At 41.6% G+C, this 22,581-nt stretch overlaps 1 protein-coding gene across 2 annotated transcripts; it reads right to left on the bottom strand.

Moving 5' to 3' along the window:
• Nucleotides 1-3,416: 3,416 nt before the first annotated feature.
• On the bottom strand, nt 3,417-14,074 carry mmadhcb (metabolism of cobalamin associated Db). Of its 2 annotated transcripts, XM_083777436.1 has the most exons (8): nt 13,884-14,074; nt 13,550-13,602; nt 11,137-11,284; nt 10,741-10,958; nt 8,919-9,027; nt 8,338-8,468; nt 6,872-6,958; nt 3,417-5,963 (listed from the first exon to the last, which is right to left on the bottom strand). In XM_083777436.1, exons 2-8 carry the CDS (start codon nt 13,556-13,558, stop codon nt 5,769-5,771), a joined length of 897 nt encoding a protein of 298 aa, XP_083633562.1. In that variant the 5' UTR covers nt 13,559-13,602; nt 13,884-14,074; the 3' UTR covers nt 3,417-5,768. The 2 variants fall into 2 exon arrangements, with proteins under 2 accessions (XP_083633562.1, XP_083633563.1); XM_083777437.1 differs by lacking the exons at nt 11,137-11,284; nt 13,550-13,602; nt 13,884-14,074 and adding an exon at nt 11,085-11,097.
• Nucleotides 14,075-22,581: the final 8,507 nt, after the last annotated feature.

Genomic DNA, 22,581 nt, shown 5'->3' with positions numbered 1-22,581 from the left:
ACTTAAGTACAGTACTTGAGTAGCTAAACCCTGGAAGCAAACACTTTGAACTGAGAGAATCCCGCATAGTCTGAGGAGAGACTGACAGGCACAACCGTTCAAATGTGACAAACAAATCTCTCGGGGGCTGACAATTTGACACGGTGTAATCATCACTTTGAAGAGAAGACCACTAGTGTGATTTTTGGACGGTACAGCTATGGAAAACTTCTCATGTCTTGCTTGGTATGTCGATGTTATGGCACCTCAACCCTCGGTCTAGTGTAATTGTTGTTTAATCTCATGGGCTTATCTGTCAACAGCACACACAGGGCCTTATTTTGTCTTTTAACCTCGAGCGGGTCAAAGACATTTAAGCAATGTCAACAGCCACAAAGCTGACTGTCTTGACTATCAACATAATGTTCAACTCCACAGCCAGAAGGCTGCAGCAGTGGCAATTGATAGGCATGTGGATTAATGTAAATGTGTGACTGTGATAATATGTGCTTACCTAGTCAAATAAATAAATACAGTATGTACGTCTAACCCGAATATCTCCTCTGTCGGGGGGAAATCTCAAATCTCCAAAACTGTTACTTTTCAGGATTCAAAGTCCGTATTTTTCCGGACCCTTGTCAGTCTGCTACTTTTGATGCTGTGTGTGACACTGTAGTCAGAATATGGAGACGGGAGGATTCTGCTCGACAGTGACGATATAATTACGAGTAATGTATGCTTACGTTTGTTCCTATGAACTTTGATATACTTTGATAGACAGGTGTACTTCATGTGTACTTTTTTGTGACTGCTTAGACGATTATTTCTTTCCTTTTTTTGGGTGGGAAGGGGGGTTCAGTGAGCACACATGAATAGGCCATTTTGGAGCGTGCGTGAAACATGCAGGCTGACATCGAACCTGCTTTATTGTCCACTAGCATCTGCCATCTGTTAGGGATCGAGTTGATGGCATGAGATCCTTGGTGCTTGCGTGTAAACACGTCAGGCCATCTCTAACAGCGGTTGGACTTATAAAATGCCTATAAAATGTGAACCGGATCTTCACTCTGTGGTTTTTAACAACAAACAACCCATAAAAACTGGGAAAGCATCTGTGTGAAATCCAATTATCTGAATAGTGCAGTACTTCTTTCCTTCCCTCTTCCTGAAAATGATCAATATCAGCTTCATCTTCATGAAGAGTTGGTTCCGTAAAAATAAATGTCAAAATGGACAAATGTAACGTCATGTCCATAAAAGTTTTCAGGATTCAAATTGAAAAGTATCAAAAGCAGCAGCATTCTTTTGTGCGACGCTGTAGTGTGATCAAGTAGGGTGCTGATTTACGAAAAAAAAGAAAAAAACACAAAGAAATAAGAAATATAAGAAGAGATAAGAGGTTTCAAATACAAGAAGATAAGAGCTTTCTACCCGACAACAATGATCATTCTGTTCACATGCATGTTTTTTTGTGAATCAACAACAATCTGAACTTTGTAAAAGAAAGAACACGGTTCACTCGTTTGGGTTTATTCACGGTCAATTAAAGCCAATTGGGGGTCATGTCAATCAGCGGTCACGGTGGCGTGACCTTAGATATCAGTGATTGTTACGGGTCTGAAATGATCTGTCCACACGCACAATCATGTCCCCCAGACAGATTGTGATCACAGACCGTTGTCTGGCCATCCTCTTGCCACCCTCACACGCACACTTCGTTTGATGACACCCCGCCCCCTCACCCCATCGCAACGTCTAGTCCGGGAGGCCAGATTAACCCACTCTTGTTTGGAGGGGGGGGGGGCTATATTTGCACACACGATGGTCCCCGGACCGCCTCACAACCACGAAAGCACGTTTCAGAAGTGACTAAGAGTTCAGCAGACACTGTGACTCTTCCCTGACCCCCTTTTCTTGTGCGTTATGCTCGCTTGGGCCCCATGGCATTCTTTAAAATGCTTTTTTTAGTCTCAACTTGTTACTGTAAACTAAAGTTGCGTGGAGGTTTAGATGGGCCGCACGAGACACATTTTGAGCTTGTAGATCTGCAATTTTAGTGCGACGCTGTAGTATGATCAAGTAGTAGGGCATTAATTAAAAAAAATACACAAAAGGTTAGGATATAGAGATAGGTTTCTGTCTGACAGCGACGATATGCTTGAGCCTTTCCATTTGATGACAATTACACCACCATCGTGTAAAACAGGCGAATGCTTGTGGACACGTAGCACTCCTAAAAAGGTCGGAGGTTTGCGTAATGTTTAGAATGTCTATTGAAGGAGGAGTCTTTATGGGACTCTGTTCTGTATGAGACGTTTATTTTCTCTGCCTTTTATGTTCCTGTGTTGTCATCAGGATCAGAGCCAATTTGTAGCATAGCTTGAGCCCCTGTTTTATTTCATATAACATCATATAAATCCTCTGTGAGGACATGAGTTTAGATTATTATGGGCTGGGTGCCGTTTCACTCTATTTCTGTGTCTTCTTGAGTGTTCAGGCCTACAGTTTGCCAACGGTCTGTATTGTAAACCCTGTAAATATGGCAGAAACATTGTGAGGAAATCTTTTACTATTTTGAACATACAAAATACCATATTGTATTATTTTTAAAACTAGTGCCTCATGAAATATACGTTTTGTGTAACCGTTTGTGTTGCAGCAGCATGGGGGCACACATTCACATCATCTTTTGGAGGGAGGCCAAGTTAGACAATGACTCGCATGCAACTCATTTAGGATTGTGTGACAAGACATCCTTACAAAATGATGCGCCAAAGTAATTCAAGCGTCAGTCTAAAGAGACTGATTAGTTCCCATCTGCTGTGTGCTAGCCAGGGCAGTGTTAGCTAATAAATGCTAATAGCACCCCAGAGACAATTTATCCACAAACGCGTCCTCCTTTTACAGAACAAGCTTACCCGAATGGGGGTCCACCAACTGAACGTAACCATTCTAAATCTAGCTTATCAAGCCACCCCGGCCTACCCCCACTGTTTGTTTCATGGTAACCACTCAGCTAGTCCTGAGGTAATTTAATTCACTTTATTGCATTTCATGTGGAACTGTGAGAAAGATACAGTATGCCCCAATAATGGTCTTCTTTATAACCAGAATAGTTATCATTATTACTGTAAGAAAGTCCGACACAACATTTGTTGAGCCTTTTCGAATAATCTCCTAGTCAGATATGGCAGATAATGTTGTCCTTTCTAAAGGATAACATTACCTAGTTACTCAACAAATTAAATTACGACGACTCTTGGTTGTTAGCATGGATGAGTGAGATCAGACTTGATAACAAATAAAACACTTCAACCGTCAAGGTCTGGGTGAGTTACCACCATTCAAACACTATATTGTTCTGAATGTTCAGATTCCTGTCAAAATCTACATACAAGTTGGTTGACAACTGGTACATGATTAATGAAGGAACAATCTTGGGAAGTATGTGGAAATACTGTAAATAAATATGCACCAACATTTGACAGGCGATTTCAAAGGGTCTGCAGCACACTCCTAGTGTGTACAAATAAAATGAAAACAAATGGTAAATGGTTGCTATCTCACTTTGACAGTGCACAGAAAATAATACAGTACAATACAATTTATTTAGTCTTAGTTTAGGTCTTCTTAGCTTAGTTTTTCCATGTTAATTTACTTTGTCACTGAAAAAAAGGTAGTAAAAGAAATAAAATTGTCAAGTTTTAGTATGTTTTAGCACGTAATTAATTATATATTTATCCATTTATTAAAAATTTGCAATAAAAAAACACATTGGTAATTTAAAATATAAATGTATTTATTAAACCTGGTGCAGTATTATGTAACTTCTTTTTAAAGATGAAGTGCCATGGTTTTTGTATTTTTCTCCAGCATTTCATGCGTTTATGAGGTGACAGTACATTAGACCCCTTGGTGTGGTTTTTATGTGCAATGATGTCTTCCCTTAGTATTTAGGGTTTCTTCCTGTCAGTACACCCATCAGGCAAACCAGGCATACTTAATGAACTGGTGGCGCGTCCACATAAACACATCATTTTAACAAATACTGTACACTTTTTTGAAAAGCTTTTTCCCTCCTTATATAACTGATGATCATGTTTTAGAGTGGAAAGAAATCACGGCACTCCATATTTAACAATTCCATAAATGTATAGACTCAGGCAGGTCCGTTCTAGGGGCTTGACTGTATCACTATGTACTAGTCCTTACCCGTTCTGAATATATGAACAGCAAACGATGTTCAGTGCGTCTATTCCGAGCAAAATAGACAGCGGGCGAAACAACTCAAGTTACGCGGAAAAGTGTGTCCCAGTATTAATCTGTGCCCGTCCCAACATGCATTTCACTGGTGACCCGGAAGCAGCTAATTGGAGCGAACTGTATCGCACTGAAGGCGGAAGTCTAGCGGAAGTGCGGAAGGCACGATGTCACTCAAAGTGACTACTGGCCAATCACAGCGCGTCTGTCGTTCAATTTGAATTAAATACGATGGAGCTTTATTGACATGACAAAATAAACGTTTATATTGCCTCTGATTGGCCTATTGAACGTCCTCTTCTGTGACGCACACAGAAGCTTCCGCCAATCACAGCATAGTACCAGTTCTTGCATGCTTGCCAAGAATCTTGGGTAATGAAGTCAAAGATGTTGGCTGCCATCATGTTATTTCTGTCCAAAGTGGTCACTGCTACCCCAATCTACATAGTGCTGCTTGAAAGATAGAACAAAAAAATATATATTTTTTTTGATATTTTGTCTTACTCTCACATTTTCCAGGGAAAGGTCTGTTGGGAAATGTTTAGATAGTCCACTCAGCTCCGTTTCGTCAGATGAAAGAGAGTCCCAGCCTGAAGATGACGCAACAGAAGATTGACCTGAAGAAGATGCACCCAAGTCCCAAATGTCAAAACATTTCCAGTTTTCCTACATTTACCATAACATATGGTTATTACTATAACTCTGATTCCCAGAACACATACCCTATATAGGTATAGGTCAATAAAGCGCAGAAAAATAGCTGATCTACAAGCTCACAACACGACACTTGGCGGCATGTTGCGAGCTTGTAGATCAGCTGATTTTGCCACTCAAACATTGTTGTACTTGTAGAGTGCCAACTATGTATAAATTAAACGCATCGTCTCTGTCAGGTGGAAACCTCATGTCAAACTGTTACATTCCAGGATTGAAATTCAAAAACAGCAAAAGTAGTAGATCTACAAGCTAGAAACGCGTTCCGAGCTTGTAGAACTGCTACTTTTGGTGCTTTTGTGTGACACTGTAGTATCAAGTAGGGCGTTCACCCATTCAAACCGGAAAATAATCCATGCCATTTTAGAATAGATTGTAACTTTATAGCACTATAACCACTTTAAACATTATTTTATACTTTGGTGATTCAGAAATAGCAGATATACAAGCTTATAGCGCATCACTTCATGCCGTGCTATGACCTTGTAGATCTGCTATTTTATTGAAAACTTCATACATAATATTTTTCAAGCAAGCATTTTTAACTAAACCCTTTGCTTCTGCGGGTCCCTAGAACAAAATATATTTTGAGATGGGGGTCCGCAGCAAAATACATAATTCTGATATAGCAACATACGTTTGTAGAATGGGCCTCAGGTCTTAATGTGTTAATTTTTAGGAAATAAAACAAGTTAGAATATGGCGATAAAGAGATTTCTGCCCGACAGCGATGATGCTTTCCATTACATTAAACACACAGAAGAACATTCGTTCTGTCCACATAGGGACTGAAGAAAGGGGGCGAGTAACACAGTTCAGTTCCCCTGCAGCTTCTTCATGACAAGGCTGGTGGCGGGCGCGTCAGTGAACACCGTCCCCACAAAGACGCGCGAGCCCCACAGAGTGTGGTGGATCACCTTGCAGCAGCCCAGGTCCTCGATCTGGAAGCCGAGGTGACGATAGCGATCATCCGTCTCGAACAGCGCGTTGTTGGTGTACGAGCCAAAGAACTGCAAAGAGACGAGGAGAATGGAGATGGACAGAGAATGAAGCCTGAGTTTGTTTGTTTTTTACGAAAAACGAAAAGCTCACAGCGCATCGCACTCCAACAGTGCTGTGATATTTCTAGATCTGCGGTAACGTGTGAATAATGCTCTATAGAGCAGGGATTACGCATTTGTGTTGGAGGAAGTTATCATCTTCCTGGTTCCCTCTACAAATAGCCTACGGTACGGGATTTTTGACAGTTGCAGGAAATAATCCCAATGGCAAATAAAAGTTCATGATACTTTAAGACACATAAAAGCTTTGAAATGGAGTGGAGTATTTACCGTTTTGTTCTATTTTTCATAGAACAAAATGCTAAAAACTCTTACGGTTGCGCTAACCACAGAAAAGAATTGAGAGGCACCTAGCCAAAATCCCACTGAGAAAACCCATAGACTTCAAGATGAGGGAATCACAAACTCCAAAAAGAACCTGCTCAAAACCTCCATGTTTTTGATTGATTGATTGATTGAAATATTTATTAACAGTTTGCAGAATTACAGTACATTTCAAGCACAAACTCAATACAAAGACAGTTAACTGTGAGTGGACGACCCAATTAAGCATTACACTTGTTTACACGAGGGTCTACCCTGTTCAATTCAGGTTACTTGATACAGTGCTGAATAAAACAGGTAGTGCAAATATATTGGTTTATCTTGAAAATGCTCATTTCCACTGCTGTGGACCAGGTGGGGTGGTGGGCCTCGAACACATTTCTTAAGTATTGTTTATTCAATGGATAGTTCAAGTTTCTCAAAGTTCTTGTGTTTCGAAGGCTTCTCTCCAGCTGCCTTGCCCTACACTCTAGGGGGAAATACCTGCAGTAGTTACTAGTTATGCCTTAACCAAGACGACAGGAATGCCTTACCGCTAGGCCTGATGACGGGTCAATGAAGTCAGCCCAGAATCCTTCCGTTTGCAGTGCAAAGCAGATCTCCTTGGCTCCAGCAATAAACTGCTCCAACACAACAATGGATCGCATTAGAGACTAGAGTCTTGTGATTTCCAATTCTTGTTTGATTCAAAACAAGTTATTAATTCGTGACATACTTGACTGACAATTATAAAACATAAAATTAGGTACATTCATACTCCAGCATAATTTAACGTCATGTGCTGTGGAAAAACACCAATGAGTGCAGTGAAGGGCTTCTTCCGTGCAATCAGACCAATTCCCAGCCTACGTCATTTCAACCAGACAGTAACTAATGAACAAGCTCTTCTCTGACGCCCCTATAACCTCATGCAAATTCAATCTGAAATGTCAATCTGACAGTTTACCAGGTTGTTAAATCTGGTCACTGCTGGAGTAAATAAATACATAATTCACCTCCTGCTAGGGATTTTTCATTTTTCCTTATCTTTCAAATATATTATATATTATAATATTTATCTCCACTACTATTGACCTCTGATAGGTGATGAATACAGGTTTTCTCTGTGCTTCGGCAAAAACATTTTCTTTTTGTTAACGTGACTACTCGCCCCGGTGCTTGACCGTTTTTCCTCCCGGAATTTTCCCCAGTGAGGGGGATAACTTTGTAATATGCTATTGGCTGTTTGTATTCTTTTTGGAAAAATATAAAAAGATACTCCTGTGGAAAGGCTATATTATTTGACTTATATTGAACCTATAAACAATTTAGTATTATTTAGTATATGTAAGGTTTTGCCCCCTTAAATGGTACCTCGTCAGATAATCCCCACATATCCTACAACAACTTCTGTGAACAGACTTCACTGTAGTAGCTTTTCATAAATTATATTTGTACTTAGGCTGTTCTGCTGTCATGAAAGTTTATAGTTCGAGAAATTCAAAGTCCAGCCGTCTGCTGTCCAGCCTCTCCCACCCCTCACTGGGGAAAATTCTGGGAGGAAAACAGAAACGGGGCGAGTAGTCTTGTTACCCTTGTAAACAAGGCCTGTCCAGGACCTGTTCCACTTACTAGGTTATGTTCACTTACGGTAGTCTGGAAATGTGGCTTTTCAAAATAAGAGCTCAACTGGGAAAAATGCTGGCGTGAATAAGATCTTAATTTTTCAATAAATGCTAGCGGGTAAGTGTTAACATGTTTGCTTTTATAATCATAATAATGGATTGCATTTTAGAGCGCTATTATATGCACTATGTCACATGCCTACTCAAAGCGCTTTACAATGGTAACTTTAGAAATGTGCAGATACCCTGTATACACTTACCGGTACATACTGTGTGAGAAAACAATGTTGCACATTAAGCTAATTATCTGGGAACCCCTAGTTTGGGGAAACACTGGCATAGATGACTTGACTACCATCTTTAAACCTGCTAAGAAACTTGGACGCCAAACGTACCTTGTCCAACATCTCGTCCCTCTCTCTGTCTACATCTTCAGTCCAGGCAGTCATGTCGTTTTGAGTTTTTTGGGTTACCGTGACAACCGTCATGCCACTGGATGGGGCCTCAGGAAACATAGATTGGAAATCTTTTGATTTGAGAGAAGAAAAGAAATGACAGGGACACCACACAGTCATTACTGTGTCTGAGCTCTGAGGACAGTGTACCAAAACTGAAATCTGAATTGTTATGTTACAATGCCCTCTGCTGGGCATAACATGAACTTCACAAATGATACGCATGGGTTTTACTGCACATGATCAAATCAAACTTTATTTATAAAGGCTTAGGCACCCCATGAAGCCATTCATGGAGATGTTTTTGTCGCATTCCTAAGCTCCTTTGAAATGAATTGAATCTTCTTGATTAATTCAAGGCTTAACATGTTTACTTAAGTACAGTACTTGAGTAAATATACTTAGTTACTTTACACCACTGAGCATTTTTTTATTTCAATGTTCCTCATGGACCCACAGGAAAAAAAGGCTATACAATATGGCAAGCTGAATTCAGGGGATTTGTCTGTTGGCTGTTGTACCTTTCTTTAGCAGCTCAGGACAGGACTGGATGGCACACTCCACGTTAGAGTTATCAAAGTACTGCTCTGCTCTGTTGACAGTCTGCTGCATGCCGGAAATCCCTTTACCCTGAGAAAAATATGACAAACAAGCTTTCTACATTAATGACCCCACACAATATACAAAACAAAAGAAGGTCCACTATTAGATTGTTATACCAATTTTAGACCCTTTAATAGTTTAATCAATAAAGTCACTGAATATTGAGGAAAAGTATTGCAGTATGCTTAATATTCCAGTAAGCATCTACAGCAGTGGATTTCAACCCCTTTCATATCAAGGTCCATTATTTATTTGGAGCCACGGACCACAAAACGTATCGTCGTTGGATAAGAAGATTTTGTCCACAATTCCATGCTGTATTGATGTTGTAGTAGCCTGGGGTCCACCTATGCTTTCTATGGCATAAGCAGCTCCCGGCATGATCCGCCGGGAGAATCTAGACACAGCTGCACGACATGAGACGAATTAATTAGAGCGACAGAGAGAGGGTGACAAGACTACTCGCCCCGTTTCGGTTTTCCTCCCAGAAATTTCCCCAGTGAGGGGTGGGAGAGGCTGGACAGCAGACGGCTGGACTTTGAATTTCTCTAACTATAAAAAGTACAAATATAATTTATGAAAAGCTACTACAGTGAAGTCTGTTCACAGAAGTTGTTGTAGGATATGTGGGGATTATCTGACGAGGTACCATTTGAGGGGGCAAAACCTTACATATACTAAATAATACTAAATTGTTTATAGGTTCAATATAAGTCAAATAATATAGCCTTTCCACAGGAGTATCTTTTTATATTTTTCCAAAAAGAATACAAACAGCCAATAGCATATTACAAAGTTATCCCCCTCACTGGGGAAAATTCCGGGAGGAAAAACGGGCAAGCACGGGCAAGCACCCGTCCATTTTCCAGAGAGAGAGGAGAGCGTGTATGTGTGTGTTTGTACGTCAATTTAACAAAGGTGCAGACGATCAGAAATCAGCAGAGTGATCGACGTTTGCGCTACTCTATGACGAATTGAAGTCGACTCGGTCCCAGACTTTTTTTTCTCTCCCTGGAAATAAAAACGTCTGGGTTTCCGAGGCTAATGTTGTAGTGATAACAGGCAAGATTTCCCATAGCTTCATTTGATTAGTTAGTTAGATTGATTGCTGGCAGGAAAAAGGTACTACTGTGTATGCTACTTTCTGGAAGTCTGGCTCTACAGTTATGTAGGGAGCCTATTGGATTTAATGCACATTACAGCTTGTACATTTTTATGTCGCCCCATTTACATTTTTATCATACTCATGCGTTTCAAATTATAAATGAATAGTGACTTGAGACAAACATTTACCAAATTTTACATGCATTTCCTTTTCCCCCTAAACAGATTACAGATTCTGTGGTTGTGTGGTTGACATTTCTATGTCCACCAGCAACTTGTTAAATACTTTGGAAGTGAAGCGGTGCATCTTGTTTAGTTTTTCTTCTTGAAGTAGTGATGCAATAAGATTAGCTAAATAGACAAAATATTCCATTATATATTATACAATATTCAGAGATTATGTACAAACTGTCACAAATGAGTTTCACAATCAAATGGTGTCCCTAGAAAGGAATGGTGGTTCAATGTGCAATTTAATGCAACCAGTAGATGGCATTGTTCTTCCATTTCCCTCCATATGGATCTTATTCAGAGGATTAAACCTATACCTGGATCTCTCCAATAAACTGAGATATTTTTAAACGTACATGGATCTCTCCAATAAACCGAGCTACTTATTAAGATGATTAAACTTACTTGGATCTCTCCAATAAGCTGAGCTAGCACCAGCTCGTGCCTCTCACTGTTGGATTGGGCAGACAGAAGGTCAGGGATGGTCCTGTGGACAGAGTTCTTCCTCTGCTCTGTGGTGCCCTCCAGGTGGCAGTCAAAGCCCACGTTACCGGGCAGCTGGAACCTCAGGTCCTGAGGCCCGAACGGTCCCATGGTCTCATCAGGCCACACCGTCCTGGGTCCTAAACAACACACGAAGATACGTTATGCTAGAGCAGTGGTTCCCAAAGATAATTCCCAGGACTCAATGTACTGAAAATGTCAGGTGGGGTGACAGTGACATGAGGCTCATCAGAACCAGAGCTTACCCATGTCAGGTGGGGTGACAGTGACATGAGGCTCATCAGAAACAGAACTTACCCATGTCAGGTGGGGTGACGGCGACATGAGGCTCATCAGAACCAGAGGAGGAGCCTGCCTGGGAGAAGGCTCTGGCTCCAGCAACACGACGCACCAGGACATGGAGGCCCGGCAGGTAGGTCACCATCCTGGCTCTGCCGCAGAGCACCTGGTGACAGGGTGAGGAGGAGCACATAATATTTGCTGTCACCGGGCAGAAACCACTTATCTTCATATGAGGACACAATGAGGAAATGTTGCCGTTTTGTTTTGTTGTTTTTTCTTTATTGCTTTGAAAATGTTGTATTATGTTGTACCAGCGGCCCACTGACACAATAGTAAGCCAATAGCGCACTGACTGAAGGCTGAAGCTCCCCTCCCCCTGGTCATTTCGTCACGTAGGCACACACCTTTATGGTGTTCACAGAACAGGTATTCAAATGCTAATATGGTGGCTTTGTTCCAGTGACCCCCCCCCCCCCCTACTAGCTTAGGTTTCTGGTTTAGGTTTATACTAAGTGGGGAACAATTTACGAAGAACCTTTTTTGTGGGGTGGGCCACAAAAAACGCCAGAGGAGCTAGTTTCAAAAAGGGCCCAAGGCTTTTAACCACTTCAACCCTAGCCTGATATTTAGAGACTATGTATTTTTGGGGGGCACGGTGGCACAGTTGGTAGTGCTGTCGCCTCACAGCTAGAAGGTCCTGGGTTCGATTCCCGCTCGGGGCGCTGTGGGTGCTGGCAGCGTGTTTCCTCCTCCGCGTCATCAGTGCCAGCGACGTAGAGTCTGTGGGGGCCACGGGGCCATGGCCCCCATGAAGAATCCTAGGGCCCCTTTCGGCCCCCATGAAGATTTTCGTGGACATTTTACATTTACATTACATATTTTCTGGGAATTCCGAACATTTTGGACCTCTCCGCCGGCAATCTGAGAATCCCATCGTCAAATATTCGGGAAAACAGCGCCTCCCCTGTTGTTCCTCAGGCAACAGTCTGTCTTGAGAGACACCGGCCGTCCAAGAGGTGTTAAAAAGTGCTAATCGGGTTTCTTTTGTAGCCTAGTTGTTCTTGAGGCGTGACATAAAGGGCGCGTTCGGAAATACCACACCGGAGCACACTCGCCTATTAGTTTGCATTGCACAGTGGGCTCAGTGCGCTATTTCCGAACGCGCCCAATAACACTGATCAAGAATTCACCAAAGAGACCTAACCACAGACTAGTGAGACTACACACTGACTCGAGAAAAGACCCATATCGTCCAAAATAGGCTGATCAGTCGCTGTCTGTGTATAGGCTAATTCATTGGTAAAAGTATGCTAAAGAACTCATTTTTAGACCATTTGGGAAATAAATAAATAAATACATCCGCGGCGGCGGCCTCGCTTCGCTCGGCCGCGACAGTCCCCCCCAACGCAATTCTGTAGCCTACCCAAAGGTAAAACGCACCCGCCGCCTATGATCTCTCTCTCTCTCTCTCCCTCCGTATCTCTCTATATCTCCCTCTCTCTCTCTCCCTCTCTCTCTCTCTCTCTCTCTCTCTCTCTCTCTCTCATAATAATAATAATATAGTCCTGAAAGTCCTCACCTTGGCTTGGACATTGGCCTATAGAAGCTGCTTTAAAAGTACCAGCGAAAACAACTTATTTTTTTCCGCGCTGCGGCGGGGGGGGGGGGGGGGGGGGGGGGGTGCGGGGAGGCGGGGCTGCGGGGGGGGGGGGGGGGGGGGCCTTGAGGATTGATCAAACTCTTCGGCTCTGATCAGTGCCCATACCTGAAGGCGGGGTTGGCGAAAGGGCCTTTCTGTGTGGAGTTTGCATGTTCTCCCCGTGTCCCCTAGGGTAGGTACCCTCACAAAAAACATGCAGTAATCCTGGTCTCTAAACTGCCTCCCCCTGGCCAGCCGGGACGCCTGATGGAGGGGAAAGGAACTGGTTGGAATAACGTGCTCCTTCCACGCGCTACGTCCAACCAGGGAAACTCCCCCCTGTCAGGTGTAAAGGAGCAACTTGGACACTCAAGCATGAAGGAAGCATGAGTTAAGTCCGTTGCTCTCCCTAGGTTGGCGGAGGGTGTGTAGATCCCAGGATCACATCACAGGATGATTGACACAGGGGTGAAAAATGGGTTACAAAATCGTGGGACAAAAAATATAAATTATATAAAAAAAAGAGACTATGTATTTTATTCAATCAAATCAAATAAATAATAATCGATTTGCATTTACGAGAGTCTAAATCTTAGACTAACTTGAACCCCATCAACTATAGCCCCTTTCGGAACCCTTTTTAAGTTTTCACCGTCTCCGGGCTAAAAACAGAAAAGGTAAACAAGGGTGCCAAAAGGGGCTACCCAACCCAGCACCCCTATTCTGGAGGGAACGCTCGCCAAAAACATTGACCGTCTTCTACGAGTTATAAAAGAAGAAAGTTCTTACACTGGACATCTTGATCCTGTTGTGCTCTCCTCTCCTGTTGTCCACCTCTATGCCTGTAGAAATATGATGCAACAACACTTGAAAGAACACATCAGAGCAAATGTTTCTCTAGCCATGGTTCATGACTCTCGTAATGTTTCTCATGAAGTACACAGGTAAACGTGCAGCGAAATGGTTGGCTTATCCAATGGGCAAAGTTAAGTATTCTGATTAAGTGATACGTAATTCCAGTTATTCCACTAATGCACACTATGACATGGTTCGTAGTTATTTAGGAAATTTCTCATTATGGCATTGGAAGAGTGTAGTTAGCAACAGTAGCACTCAAACTTACCTTGGTAGGCTTAATTGTATCAATTTCCAAAGTATGGTGAGTAAAGTGAAAGACCATTAAACATTGAGATGGCTTTCCTTCTTCATGTGTGACAAGTAATAGTATCCGTATCGTCGGCTACTTTGGTGAAATAAATGTGTTGTTTTTTCATTGACCCTAGCCTATACAGTGTGTTGACTTCACCTTGTGGTTTGCACATGCGCTCACGCTGCGCTGTGGACGGATGCCGTGGAAGGACAAAATAAATACATCTGCCACTAGATGGTACTATATTACCGCTAGAACATTAATGTTATGAACATTTGACATTTATTTTCTCCAATTGCTACAAACGCTGTTTGCATATCCAGATTCCAGTCATATAATAGGGCATAAACAAGAAGTTGAAGGAAAAATATCAAGTCTGATCATGATGCACCGACCGTGCATATTTCCAAAATAATATAAATAATTAAACACTCGTCCAGACTGATGGTGTTGTGTGACTGTGTGTTGTGTGTGTTTCTATCTTTTACAGTCTATGGTTTCTATAGGAAGATGTACTGTACTGGGCAGACTGTGATACTATGGGCGCGTTCGGAAATAGCGCACTGAGCGCACTGTGCAATGCAAACTAATAGGCGAGTGCGCTCCCGGTGCGCATTTCCGAATTAACGCACCCTTTATGTTTCTGTAGGAAGATGTACTGGGCAGACTGTAAGTAAATAATGCTATGGATCAGAGCTAGATGCCACGCTCGGTTTTTACATTTGCATATAGATACAGAAGTAAAAGTCAGGTTCGATAATATTATTAATATAAATCTACGATAGTCTTTCTCGATCCAAATAGTACCCACTGTATCTGTATCTCTTATTTATGGATAAAGTTTTAAGTGCATACATATGATCTGCCACTAGATGTCATTATACTACCGTTATTGCAGAACACGTACGCCACAAGTGTTTGTCAAGTTGGGGAGTCAGCCCTCTAGCTCTGTCATCATCATCTCACCCTACACCCAGCTGTAGTCTGAAGTCTCTGGGAGCCCATGTGTGTGACCATTCTTCATTGTCTTTGTCCAAAAGTCGCCATTAATATTTTATACATTCGTAGGGGTTTTATTATTACAGGATTTACAAGTAGACTATTATAGACACACACACACACACACACACACACAAACACACACACACACGCACACACACACGCACGCGCGCGCGCGCTAGTGTCATAGTAAATCAGTGTCAGACATTCTGAACAGCCCCTCAGAATAATAATTATTCTAATAAATTAATAAATGGCGGTTGTGAGATGACATACTGTAGCCTAAAATCTGCATGATATCATTGAGCTATAAGCATCATAAGTAGGCTACAAATAAAATAATGAACTCAGCAAATCTGGCATTTCATTTAATTGAGACTTAATTGCGTGTGCGGTGTGCAGGTAGTGGTACAGTTACAGTACCTACAACAAGACATCTTAGGCTTTTATAGGTCACAGCAACTCATCTGTATTGCAGGTTCGTGTTTTATTGCTTTATATATTTTTATAAAACGTTTGCTGAGTTTTGAGGTAGCCTATTCATAATCAGGCATCCATTAGAAAACTGTCTTGTATTGTGAAAGTAGAAAACATCCAACTGGTCCTTGATATGTGATGAGAAATTAGCTTCTTGTGTGAAATAGCCGAACATATAGGCCTATTAAATGGACCCACCTGTGCCTTGTCAATGCACCATGGGTTATATAATTAGAATCTGCACTAATTAGAATGTACTAATTCAATCCAATAGACCATGGTTCTGTTCCACCTGGTGACTGACATGCAGTGACTCAGACACATTACATCATTTGGCAGCATTAATGAAGACAAAAATACGACGTTGTACACATGCAAGCAGCAAGACTCAGCTCAGCGCTGACTTTTGACTTTGTGACAACCCAGATGGTTCTCCCTAACAGAGCCTGGCTCATAATTCCGGCCCAACCCAACCCCAAGGCAATTCTATCCAAACCTTCTTTGGCTTTGAATTACAACGTTCTTCTAGGAGCGCAGGCCTGACTAAAATCCCCTAATGTTGGTGATAAATTATAGTTAAGTTAGTTCTGCAGAGGTTTTGAAACACTTTGCCAGACACAAATGAGTTATTTGGTGAGAAGTTTAGACTTGTGCAGGCTGTGTGGTTTGGGTTGTTATTGGATTTGTTGGATGGACATGCAGGTCTTGACTTGGGGAACAAACATATTCTGTGTGCTCACTGTGCTGTGCTCTTTTCACAGTGTGTAGTTGAGTGTAGTTGAAAACTGATGATAATGCATGGCTTTGCTATTTTTTAATAACCACTTCAAGGATCAACAATGGCCCGGTTTCTCAGAGAAACCGGGCCATTGTAATGATTGTATGTCTGTCTGTTTAGGGTACCAACAGGTGCAAAAGTGGCGCTGCTGAGCTAGAAACAGAGAGAGAGAGAGAGAGAGAGAGAGAGAGAGTGTTGCACTGTTGTGCTAATTTCAATGTGGAGGGAGGGAGGGAGAGAGAGAGAATACCATACTTGTGAGAGAGAGAGAGAGAGTGTAAATTGTCTGCTAATTCCCCCACATGGTAACTCATGTCTTTTCTCAACCGTTTCGGACGCAGGGCGGCTCATCGGAACTGGGCCGGCACCCTGGGCGCGTTCCTGTGGGTCTGTAAGTTCCGGGGACCCCCACACAGAGTTGCACCACTTAGTTCACACGGCTGAGATTTTAATTAGTAAGTAAGTAAGTCAGAGATTCGGTATCAGCCAGAGCGCAACACCTGATGTTATGTTGTGGGCATGTAGAGACTGTTGTTATGGGGCCTGCTACTACACCTACCATAAGCTCCCAGTACTTACCACATGACTTCAAGCCGTGCTCCTCATACGCTGAGTTGGCGGTGCCCGGGAACGAACCAATGCCATGACCTTGATATCAAAGATTCAATGAAATGCACAGGTATTTCACACACACACACACACACACACACACACACACACACACACACACACACACACACACACACACACACACACACACACAGTATGCACACAAAGTAAGGCCTATTCATTGTGCAGTTGTACATTTATTGAGACCCATGCAGTTTGTGATAGCATTTTGAAACTAACCAGGTACACAAGAAAGCATGCATTATTTAATAATGGGGTGTAGGAGAGTTCTTTCTTGGCTTATTAATTCTCCCAGTTTGATTGTATTGGCCTTTGCTGAATGCCATCATAAAGCTTGGATTGCTGTGGTGGGATGCTTTCATGGTTTTATGCAGCTCAGTGGAGCAATAAAAATATAATGTGTTTGTAAATCGTCAGCCATTTACCCTCGAGGTATCTGGTACACAGTGAACTGATTCTGGCAGATGCCATAGAATGTGTTCTTCTGCAACAATGCTCTTAAAAGCCAGCACCTATGGAACAGGCCAGTTTCACAGCTCTGGCCATAGCTTGGGTAGAGGGGCTGTTATATATAGCTAAAATCTAAAAAGACACAGATGCCTTAATACCTTATTTTTATGTGGTTGAAAATACACAATAGACCCATAGGCCTACTGGAGATATTCATGAAGACCTGAGTTAGTTAATTTTGGCTATGAAGATGATCAGTGCCACACTAGATTTCTAGACTGCTGGGAGAATAGGCTATTTTTGTAAAAAGAAAAAGTTAAATAAAACAGATGCTTTTAAGAGACAGTCAAGACAACTTCCTGATGCCTTCGAAAACCAGCCTGTCGGCTCTGTTATCTTTCCACTTTCTAGTTTCAAAATTGCATGTATAAATGGATAAGCTTTATAGGTTATTTCCACTGTCTACATTTATGCTGTCAAGTATTGTGTTTAAGGAGTTCTAACTGTTCTGTACAAGGAAAGATTGCATACATTTTAGCAGTATTCCTGCACATTCTTGGCAATAAATACTTAAATATCATTCCTTCGTAAATCTCATTTGTGCCAAGCACTTTGGATGGCAGGCATGCAAACATTAAGCTGATATCCAACCATCAAGGCTTAAGGCTTTATTTTTTGAGAATTAAGAACTGAAGTTACTGGCAAAAGCATATTGTTGATAGGACTCGGAGGCCAAAAGATATTAAGCAAATAAAATAGTAACACGGTAAAAAAATATGGAGATTAAGAGGTTTCTGCCCAACAGCAACGAAAATACTAAAATAAAAGGGGAAGACAAGGTTTCATTCTGAACAGCACACAGCATGGCGCCGGAGTCAATTGAGTGACGGCTCATCAAGGCCTCACTCAGCATCCTGTATGTGTTGTAATTGTTTTGATTGGCTCATTTGACCTCCTCCAGCCGTGACCAGGAAATGACCGGCCCCCTGTTTGTTGGCCACGGCGTGAAAAACAAAAGCCCTCACATGTGGTTTCATCATGAGAGAACCTGAGTCCACCGCTATACGACTTGATAGCATGACATTTATGGCTGTCTGTCATCAGTGTGGTCACAGCACGGCATAGTAATACTGTAGTGACGTGAAATTAATGAGGGGAGAAAATCCCCCTTTCCTCGCATGATTTCACGGACCACCAATCTCTCATGGGGTCTTTAGAAAACAAAAACAAATACAGTGAGAGGAAAGAAAGACCAGCCAGTCACCAGAGTGCTGTGTCAGTAACCCATATTAGTTTCACTATGGGGGACCCGTGGAATGCTTGACACCACCCATTAAAGGAGGTGTATCACTGGTTTCTTTCAAACTTAGCCTGAAAAAACATCTATCAGGAGGTACATGTAATGTCCCTCCCCATCTTCTTTGTCTGTACTTGTTGATGACATGTATTATTGTGTACATATTATGTTTATGAATTGAATACATGTTTACATGTCTGACTAATAAAGTATTAGGGAAAAAACGTTTGGGATGAGGACGTGAATGTCGGAAGCAATTAGAGGAAAACAGCCCAGCTGGGCTCTCTGTCGCTGATAGCGTCAGTGTCTTATACCGCCCATCAGTTAAAGGAGAATTCCATGCTAGAATGCTTTCTTATCTTTCTTACCTTTCTTTGTAGTTGTTACGTCCCCACCAAAGAGGTCCAGGTGTTTTTTTGGCTATTTTCCCTAGCATAAGCCCTCAATAAATTGCATTGCATTGAATGGGAATTGAATGGGGCTATGGGGTGTTATGCTAGTTCGCTTATTTCCATCGAAAGAAGTAGTAAAGTGTGCCGCTTGGGGTATTATTTACATTATGAAGAGAGGATATATACAAAGAAATTATTAGTTTGAGCGATGGAAATAAGCTAATTAGCACAACACCCCATAGCCCCATTCAATTCCCATTCAATTCAATGCAATTCATTTAGGGCTTATGGTAGGGAAAATAGCCAATAAGGAGCTTTTGCACAAAATAACACCTGGACCTCTTTGGTGGGGATGTAACAACTACAAAGAAAGGTAAGAAAGCCTTTTAGTATGGAATTCTCCTTTAAGGCTAGGTTATAGAAACCCTCTAATATGAGTGCTATTTTCAGAGGTGCGACAGATGATCTTGGGGGATTGGTGAATCAATAGCCTATGTCTGGATTTTATTCCTGACTTGATTAAGTCGAGCAGATAGTGGAGCGTGAAACAGAGTTAATTGCTAGCCTGACCTCCAAAGCGAAGCGGATGCTCAGGAGAACATTGGCGGCTGCATGTCAGGGGACCCAAAGGGCAAAAAGCTAATACAAAGTTCAAGACGCTGCGGTGCAGATGAGAAAATGACTGTATGAGTAAAGATACAGTTAAAATGTACAGTATGGTATTATGAAGGGAAAGATACATCTCATGCCATTGCTACAGTATATCAAACATTGTGAGAGACAGCGGGATCACATTCACCTATTCACACACCGATGGCAGAGGAGACCATTCAAGGCACCAACCTGCTCATTGGGAGTAGTTAGGGGTTCAGTGTCTTGCTCAAGGACACAAGATCGAACTGGAAACCATCTGATACCTCCGTCACTGACACCACAGAAATTGTGGGAGGCAGCAGCCTATTTCTTTCATATAACTCAAATTGGAATGGCATGTTGAGTGGCCTCTAAAGAGTACGGCCTGTCATATAACCTGTCATGTGAAATTCATACATTGGAGTTTCTGAATGTTTTGATATTAACCTGGGCATGATGGGCTGTTTCTCAGTAGAATTTGTAAGGATTCTTAATTGCTTACTTCACAATTGGCTATAATAGGTTCAGAGGTCATAGGTCAAAATAGGTTAGGTATTTGAAGTGCGCCCCCCATCCAGTTATTACACTGGCCTGGGGAGCAGAGAAAAGGAGAAAAACATAGACAAGACAAAGAAGACTAGACTAGGACAACTGTGGCCTTATTGATGAAACTCGTCATACAATCTCTAGTTCTGTCAAATATGAACTACTGTCCTGTTATCTGGTCTAGTGCATCAAAGCAAGAACTTGGTAAACTTCAGCTTGCTCAGAACAAAGCGACAAGACAAGCACTTCACTGCTCTGTCAGGACTAGTGGATGCTATGCATACCAGGCTGTCAATGTGCATTCCTCACAGAAATGAGAGACATGATTATAATACTAGACTAGTAGACAGGCACTAAATGGTCACTTTAATTTCCCTCTGCCCAAAACCAATGCACTTAAGAAAACAGTCATGTACAGAGCCATTGCATACTGGCGTGTGCTCCACCCACATTTGACTCTAACAAGAAATACTTTTTGTTTCAAAGGCAGCAATAGTCAGAAAGGAAATTATATTAGATTGTTATTATTCTTGGTATTTTGACAGACAAATCTGTTTTTATTTTCTTATTTTACTGTTAATGTAAATGTTGTTCTCTAAGTTTGTGTGTTTGTTCACCAACATTGACCATGCTGTACTGCATTTTAATGATTGTATACAGTATTGTGATGCTTTTGCCTGGACCCCAGGAAGAATAGTCTCCACTACGGTGTAGGGGGATCCTCAAACTAAACTAAACACGCACGCACGCGAGCACACACACGCACGCACGCACACACACACACACACACACACACACACACACACACACACACACACACACACACACACACACACACACACCTTCCTAAATATGTGCATATATTAGGAGACGCTGCTGTCACATAACATTCTAGTCAGACAGATAGAGTTCATAGCAAACATAATAGATGTCACAGCAGTGACAGGACTTTCGCTACAGGCTAATACGTGTTCTCCGTTAGAACGCTGAATAATATTTCCGCCCATCAACCACTGTTGTTTCACATCTCTGAGGTGGCACATCAAAGACATATTGAGCCTTCAGGAAACATCCTTGAAGGGCTTTATTTTCAATTTGTACTGCAAATCTTGAAAAGAAATGAGTTTGTCGTCTAATCACATCTGCCTCTACGTTCAGTAATCTTTTGAAGATTAATCGTCAATAACAGATTATTTAATAATAGATTTAAAGTCTAGTGTAAACATTTAAAAGTTGAAGAGTGCTCACAGAGCTTCATGTGCAGTAGGAAAACCACAAAGATGTTATTAAAGGCAGAGTGGGGATCGAGCCCATGATGAGAGCCAGTCAAATAACCACATTAGAAGTCTGACATGTGTCTGAAGACACAGATAAAGAATTTATGTTAAGCACACAAGCAATTAAAACAGGTTAGGAAAGGTTTTTCGTCTTTTAGTTTGGTCATTTGCACCTTATGGTTTAACCTCGAGTACTACGTATGCTGGTCTGTGTTACATTACATATTACTTTGCAATAGCATCTGGCGTGCAATATTGAACTTGAATGTGTCTTATGGTCATATAAACCATTCACTTGTCACGTCAAGTTGTAACCTCGGGCAGATACTTAAAACAAACCACTGTTAACCTATAGCTTTGGCATGATAATCGGTTTGATTTGCAGTAATTATTTGATTTCTTTTCTTCATACTGTATACCCATAAGGGACCCGTTTCAATCTCAGTGGATCTTCCTCAATGATTAATGACTGATGATTGATATTACATTTTCAACTTAAACCTTTAGTTTCAACCTAACCCCTGGACTTTGTATTATGTTTTAGTTTTTTAAATAATCCTAAATTAGTAGTATTGTCTTCTTTTATAACACGAGGCTGCATAGCTTGCTATGAATTGATTTTGTACCCAGTTGAAAGTTACACGATGTATGAAGTATGGCATGGGAAAATATTGTCCACTCTTATATTTATAGTAACATTTAATTCAAATAAATCCATCCAAACAGAGACAGACGGTAAGAATCTTGTTATTACCTGGCCAGATGACCACCACATGGTTCCATTCCAGCTGGAAACTCTTGTTGCATGACCTTTGTCCCCTTCCGTCTGTTTCCAAGTTGTTGATGGTGGTGTTTTTGTCACTGTACGTTTGCACAGTATGTGAAATTTGTCCCCTGCATTTGCCCATCCTACTGTAGGGTCCAATGAGGGAATATCGTCAGATGGAAACCTCATATATCCAAAACTGTTACTTTTCAGGATTCAAATTCAAAAGTATCATCAGAGATATACAAGCTCAAACGTGTCGCTTTGCGATGCGTTTCGAGCTTGCAGATCTCCTACTTTTGATGCTTTTGTGTGTGATGCTGTAGTATGATCAAGTAGGGCGTTAAATTACAAAAAATATATATATATAAGTTGGAGATAGAGTTTCTGCCCGACAGTGACGATATATACTCACAGTTTCACAAG

Source organism: Protomyctophum parallelum, assembly GCF_964188405.1.
Source record: "Protomyctophum parallelum genome assembly, chromosome: 11".
Lineage (NCBI taxonomy): Eukaryota > Metazoa > Chordata > Actinopteri > Myctophiformes > Myctophidae > Protomyctophum > Protomyctophum parallelum.
Note: the sequence above shows the minus strand (reverse complement) of the source record. Positions and strands in the feature narration are given on the sequence as shown.